This window comes from Ailuropoda melanoleuca, chromosome 4 (assembly GCF_002007445.2).
Source record: "Ailuropoda melanoleuca isolate Jingjing chromosome 4, ASM200744v2, whole genome shotgun sequence".
Classification (NCBI taxonomy): domain Eukaryota; kingdom Metazoa; phylum Chordata; class Mammalia; order Carnivora; family Ursidae; genus Ailuropoda; species Ailuropoda melanoleuca.
In genome coordinates this window covers 142,679,107-142,685,186 of record NC_048221.1, presented here as the reverse complement: position 1 = coordinate 142,685,186, position 6,080 = coordinate 142,679,107, and the positions used below count along the sequence as shown (strand labels likewise).

Below are 6,080 nucleotides of genomic sequence, written 5' to 3'. Positions count from 1 at the left end.
CCATCGGAATCTGGGGATGTACTGTATGGTGATTAACACAATATAATAAAATAAAATTAAAAAATAAAATAAAATAAAATAAAATAAAAAATAAAAAATAAAAAAAAATAAACTGTATATTCCCGCCACTTTTGTCACGTACCCGTCCCTCCCTCCCTCCATCAGTCCATCCTTCCACTCCTGTCTTCCTCCCTCCGCCCACCCATCCAGCCATCTGTCCATCTGGCACGTGAGGACCGCTTGCCAGGCACCAGGCACCGTGGGGCTGGCCGCCCCCACATGACGTCCACTGTGACATTGTCCTACTTTATAGATATGGAAAATGGCCCTGACTTTCCAGACGGGGACATTAAGGCTTGGAGGGCACACCATTTGCCCACGGTCACCTGGCAGTGAGTGGCAGAAACGGGATGTGATGTTGCCGCTCACAAGGCTGCCTGCGCTCTCGCCATGGAGCCACGCCCTTCAGCGTCTCCCTCCCGTGCCCCGTGCCCACCACTGCTCCCTTCACCGGCCCATGCCTGTCCCGGCCTGTCACAGCACCGCCTGCAAACTGGGATTACATCATCTCTGTGCTGCAGACCCTACCACTGGGAGGTGAACCCCAGGAAGCTCGAGGCTGTGTCTCCGCATTCAGAGTCCGGCCTCACTGAAGGACACGCATTCCATTCCCCGCAGCGGCAGCTGCATTCCCTGCAACACACTTGGTTTGTCAAACGTATTATTCACTATCATCTGCTCTTACTAGAAAGAAGTCTTGTGAGAACTTGGGAAGCAAACACTGGCCAGACACCAACGCCCAGCCCGATTTGTATCTGACGCCTTTTCCCAAAATCTAATGGAAGACTAAAGAATCCCAGTTGTCTCGATATTTATAAAATCAAAAGCTATATGTAGCTATTACGCTACATTAAGATACACAACTTAGGAAACCACTCACTCCATGTTTTCTTGAAGATCGCAGCTTTTCTTTCAAACGACTAAGCCCCAGCCTAAGCCCCAGCGGCTGCTCTCGGAAACGCGTGGCTCCACGGGCTCTGTTCACTTCAGCGACGCACACGGCACTCAAATATTGGAATGCCGTTTTATGAGGCTCACCAGAAAACCAGCTTTCAGAGTTTTACTCTGTTTTCCGCGGACCAGTTTTACGAAGCTTGGTCAACCATCCTATTTACTGGAGTTTGCTCCAAATAAATGTTGACTGTTCCAACACTCACATCCACCCTCACAGACCAAATGTGACCGTGGCCGCTGAAGACAGGTCAGCACTAAGGCATGGGCCAGAGAGGCACCGCGCACATGTGCCAGGGCCACGACAAGCCCTCGGGGGCACTGAGGGGCGGGGTCAGACCTCGAGTCCTGAATCTGTCCATCAAACCATGCCGCCTCCAGAACGTCCCCTGGCTCCTTGGGCCTTACTGTTTCTCAACTGCCAAGTGAGGGAGTCGAATTCTGTGACCCCAAGGTCCATGTCTTTACGTGGACTGCTTTAAAATCAGTGGGGGACGGAGATCTGTCAACACACCGTATGAGCCCTGTTACAACTGCGAAGGCACACTGTGGGTGTCTGGGGACCTCGCAGACCCTCCTGCCATGTACTCAACGCTGGCCATCCACACTAGCTGAGTGACCACGTGCACACAGGACATGTGCCACGCAAGCCAGGCATCTGGGTGTTCGACCTTCCTCTGTGATCAGACAGGGAAAGGGCTGCCAGGTCAGCAGAGACCCTGGACGTCAGACGAGGTAAAGGAGGACAATCCATCCGACAGGCCCATCGAGGGCAGCAAATGTCCCCTCGGGAGGGGACGCTGACAGTGGGGGTGTAGGGCGTTTGTGTGCATGTGAGGCTGGGGAGAGCCTCTGTTCCCTTCTCTCAACTTTGTCATGAACCAGGTAAAAGCATTCTAAAAAATAAAGTCTATTAAAAAAAGATGAAAACCTTTCCTCTGAAAGAGGCCCCACTGAGCAGATGGGACAGAGAGCAGGGGGACACGGTGTGGGAAGGCCCCTCGTGTGGGGCGGAACAGCCATGTCCACCCACGCCCGTCTGTGGAGACCCACCACGCTGCCACAGGGGCTGGACACGAGGTCCCCACGCTGGGCTGCATCATCAGAGGGCAGATTCAGGTGAAACCCCTGAGATCCTCACGCTGACCCCGGACAGGAGAATGGCGTCCGCTTCCCTCTGGGCCACATTTGGGGAACAGTGGGCTGGGCATGAGGTGCAGTCACGATGTGGCAGGCGGCAGACAGGCTCCCAGGAGGAAGGGGCACAGGAGGGCCCAGCCCGCTCCTCCTGAGGGCAGCCCCGCTTCCGGCCAGCGCTCTCTGCACCCATGAGCGAACACATATTTTATATTTCCAGGTACCGCAGATGTGGCCTGAGCTGCTCTGAATGACTTTCCTGCCACCACTAGCTCCCCCCCAAAGACGTGCAGTCAGTCCCTGCCATAGGTTTTAGACCTCACATTATAACACTTCTGCAAGAACACTGCTTCCTTGAAGCCCACTCTCTTCCTTCTGAGAGGCGTTTCTGAGTGTCAGTGCCTGAAGGCCCAGCACCGCCGGGCAGGGGACACCCCGGGGTCATCCTTGAGAAGCCCCCACGCTGACACACGGCCAGAAGGAAGAGGGCCGCCGACTCTCAAGGCACCTTGCTTCCTTTTGCTTGCCGCACCTGGAAAGCTCTCTATTTCCACAGCGACTGAGCGCTGCTAGGCCCCAGAGATGGACGAGCACACTCCGAAACAGGGAGGCATCCCCTCTGCCTTCATCGGGGCCGGGACCCCGTGCAACCTCCCCCCTGCAGACCTCCCCTGGGCTCTGCTAATGATTATAAATGGCAAAGAACCTCCGATTTAATTGCAAAAGGTAATGATGCAGCGAGCATAAGATTAGATTCACCACAGAAGGCAATATCCTCCAACAATAAAAAAACGGAGGAACTGGGTGTGAAGATGGCCGGAATCGATAGGAAGGTTTCGGTATTAAATACCACGGCAGAGGGTCGCAAAGTGGTATTGACAGAAGTGCTGACGGCAGAAAAAAACGAAGGAGAGAAAACTAAATTGGTCTCTGCAGAAAATAAGTTACAGATTAATCACCCTACCATAAAATCATTCTGCGATGGCCGAGGGTCTAGAGAGGCGCCCCCATCTGCTTCCAGGACGGGCCGCGTGCGCATGCACAGAGGGCTGGCCTCCTCCCTGGCCTCTCCTGCCCAGCAGGGCGTGGCATGGCCCACAGCTCCCCCATGCACCTCCGTGACCTGCACTCCAGCAGGAAAGTACTGTGCCCTTCCCCTCTTTGGTCTCTGGCTACAGAGAGAGCATCCACCAAGAGGCGAGTGGGAGGGAGGGACAGGAGGGGCTTGTCGCCAACCGAGACTCAGACTCCGCAGCCAGCCCCTGGGGGGGCGGGGCACACACCGTCCCCCCCGCCAGACCCGCAGCCCCCAGGGAGCAGCCCCAGGCACTGGGTTACCCTCAAGTTACCTCTTCTGCTCTGAGATCTGGGTGAAATTTGCGTTCTACTCTATGATAGAGAAGTACATCCTTTTAAAAATAAAAAAAGTGATTTTTTTTCCCTTAAATAATACTTACACACTACAAAGACAGACCCACTCTTAATTTCCCTTCTGACCACGCAGAATTTAAAACTTGAACACGGCACTTCACATCCTGAAGAGGGACTTCGACACCACAAACTGATGACGACCAGTCACTAGTTACGCCGTCTCTACCGCCTGCCCAAGGAAGGGTTTATTCACACTGAAACGTACCACGAGGAAAAGAGCTAAAGACGCGTCATGGAAGCAAAGAAACATAAGAAGAGCCACCACTACGAAATCTGTCCCACAGACGCTGCACCCGCCCCTCCTGGTACGCGTGGCCGTGGGGCGCCCAGTACCACTGACCCCTAAGCTCTGTCATGTCAAGTCTCCAGACTCTTCTCTCTAAAGGTGTTACTTTGACATAAACTAATGCAACGAAATCATGAACGCAATATAAAAGTCACATTTTAAAAGCAGAAATTTTAAGGAATCAAACATGAAATACACTGATCAGCAAAATATTTACTCTGAAGGACAAAGTACTAGAGGCGATGACTAAACTGGTTCCCGGGAAAGTCAGTGCTAAACACTGAACGGCGTGAGGCCCCGTGGGGAGCCGTGAGGACCCAGCCACTCGCGTCGTCAGAAACAGAACTCTGAAGGTGACATGTGGGTGGCCGCAGCTCAGGCAGGGAGCTGCTCTGTGCCGCCCAGCAGGCCCACGACCGCACGCACGGGGTCTGAGGACTGCGACCGCAGGAAGACGTACACACGCAAGTGAGGGGACGGTGAGCTGACAGGCCACGGTTGGGGGCGGTCACAGGACACAGGGGGATCACAGGCCACTGGGGGTCACAGGCCACAGGTGGGATCACAGGTCACGGGAGGGGTCACAGGCCACCAGGGGTCACAGGCCGTGGGGGAGAGGCATCACGGACCACTGTCATTTTTACAACTCACTCAGAATTTTGAAAGAAGATCATCAGCACTATGAAATTAGTAATTTTGACTGCTCCTACCTAAAAGGTGATTTTAACCAGACTTTGAAAATCCATTCATTGAAAAGACAACATGCTTGAAATGAGAACATACGTCGGAATATCCCACTGCTCTTTTGGACTAATTATGTCCGAGGGTGGGGTTTTGTCAACCTTCGGTTCTGTGTCCTATGTGCGTGGCCCGGAGGCCCAAACCCCAAGCAGCTTTCACCTGAAGAGCCAATCATGCAATTCTCTGACTGATGATTCTGTCCTTTCATTAAGTATTTCATAATTAATGTCACAATTATAAGTGTATACAAACCAAGAAGTATATTCTGAATTCAGCCAAAAGGTCCCATTGAAAAACACAAAAAATGACAACTATAAGCTTGTCACTCACCACAGCCTGGCTGGAGCTTTCCTGAAGGTCCCACAGCAGGATGTGGTTGTCTGCCAGCGAGATGACCTTCTTCCCGTCCCCCGTGGGCTCCCATGTGACACTGCAAGGAAGAGGACGACCCCCATTAATAGGGACATCAGAAGTCCCAGATGTCTTTGTGGCTGAGAGCTGTTGCAAGCACCCCTCACGGGCAGCGCGTCACGGCCGACACCCGCCACGGCACGACTCCAGACAGCACGGGCGTGCGTGCGGCGCCGCGTCCTCTCCCGCTGAAAATCTGTGTCTTCCCGACTCCGCGGAGGTCAGGCGGTTAAGGAGGCCAGGTCTTCAGGGCGCTCTGGGTTACGGGAGGTGGGGCCTGCGACGGACGGGACTGGCACATTCGTGCCCCCTCCCTCTCCCTCGCTGCCTCTGTGTGGCGGTCCCTTTCTCTCCCGCCACGTGAGCACAGAGTGGGAAGGCAGCCGTCTGTAAGCCAGGCAGAGGGCTCTCGCCAGAACACGACCATGCTAACCGTCCGTCCTCAGACTTCCAGCCCCAGAACCGTGACAAATAGGGTCTGTTGTTTCAGACCCCAGCCAGCTGTGCTTCGTGGTGGCCACCCGAGCCGACACATCTTCTCAGGGACTGAGGAATGCAGAGCTGACCAACAGAGCCAAGGGGACAGGACGCGGCCTGCTGGGGGGCCGGGTCTCAAGGGGGCCCAGCACAGACACTGCCATTTGGGGCAGAAATGCCCACATCTTTCGTAGCCCAAGGACTGCCGGCGATGGGAGGGCATCCATGTCTGTCCTGCCTGTGACATCAGGTCACTTCCTCATGGGTCAGCCGGTTTGAGCCCCAGTTTCCCGTTTCCTGCAGCCAAAGCCCGGCATCTGACACAATGCCTATCTGATTAACCAGTAGAAGACCACAAATCTTATCACCTCCACAGAAAAGCCACGGAGACCGGAAGGTTTAGGTCTGGTCACAGGTGTGGATTTCCCTTTGCCGATGAATTCCCAACATGCTACAAAGAGGACACTCTCACTCACGTGCTGTAACCCAGGAGGGACCGCAGACTTCAGCTAGGAGCCCGCCGCCACTGCTCCTAACAGAACCCGACACCGACCGACGGCGCCCCCCCCGACACCGACCGAAGGCG

At 54.5% G+C, this 6,080-nt stretch overlaps 1 protein-coding gene across 2 annotated transcripts in view; it reads right to left on the bottom strand.

Moving 5' to 3' along the window:
* The window catches only part of EIPR1 (EARP complex and GARP complex interacting protein 1), a 132,695-nt gene that overhangs the window by 18,482 nt on the left and 108,133 nt on the right, over positions 1 to 6,080 (bottom strand). For both annotated transcript variants that reach the window (XM_034659975.1, XM_034659973.1), the window contains exon 5: positions 4,937 to 5,036. In XM_034659975.1, the coding sequence (XP_034515866.1) occupies positions 4,937 to 5,036 (100 nt within the window). The remainder of the gene's footprint in view (positions 1 to 4,936; positions 5,037 to 6,080) is intronic.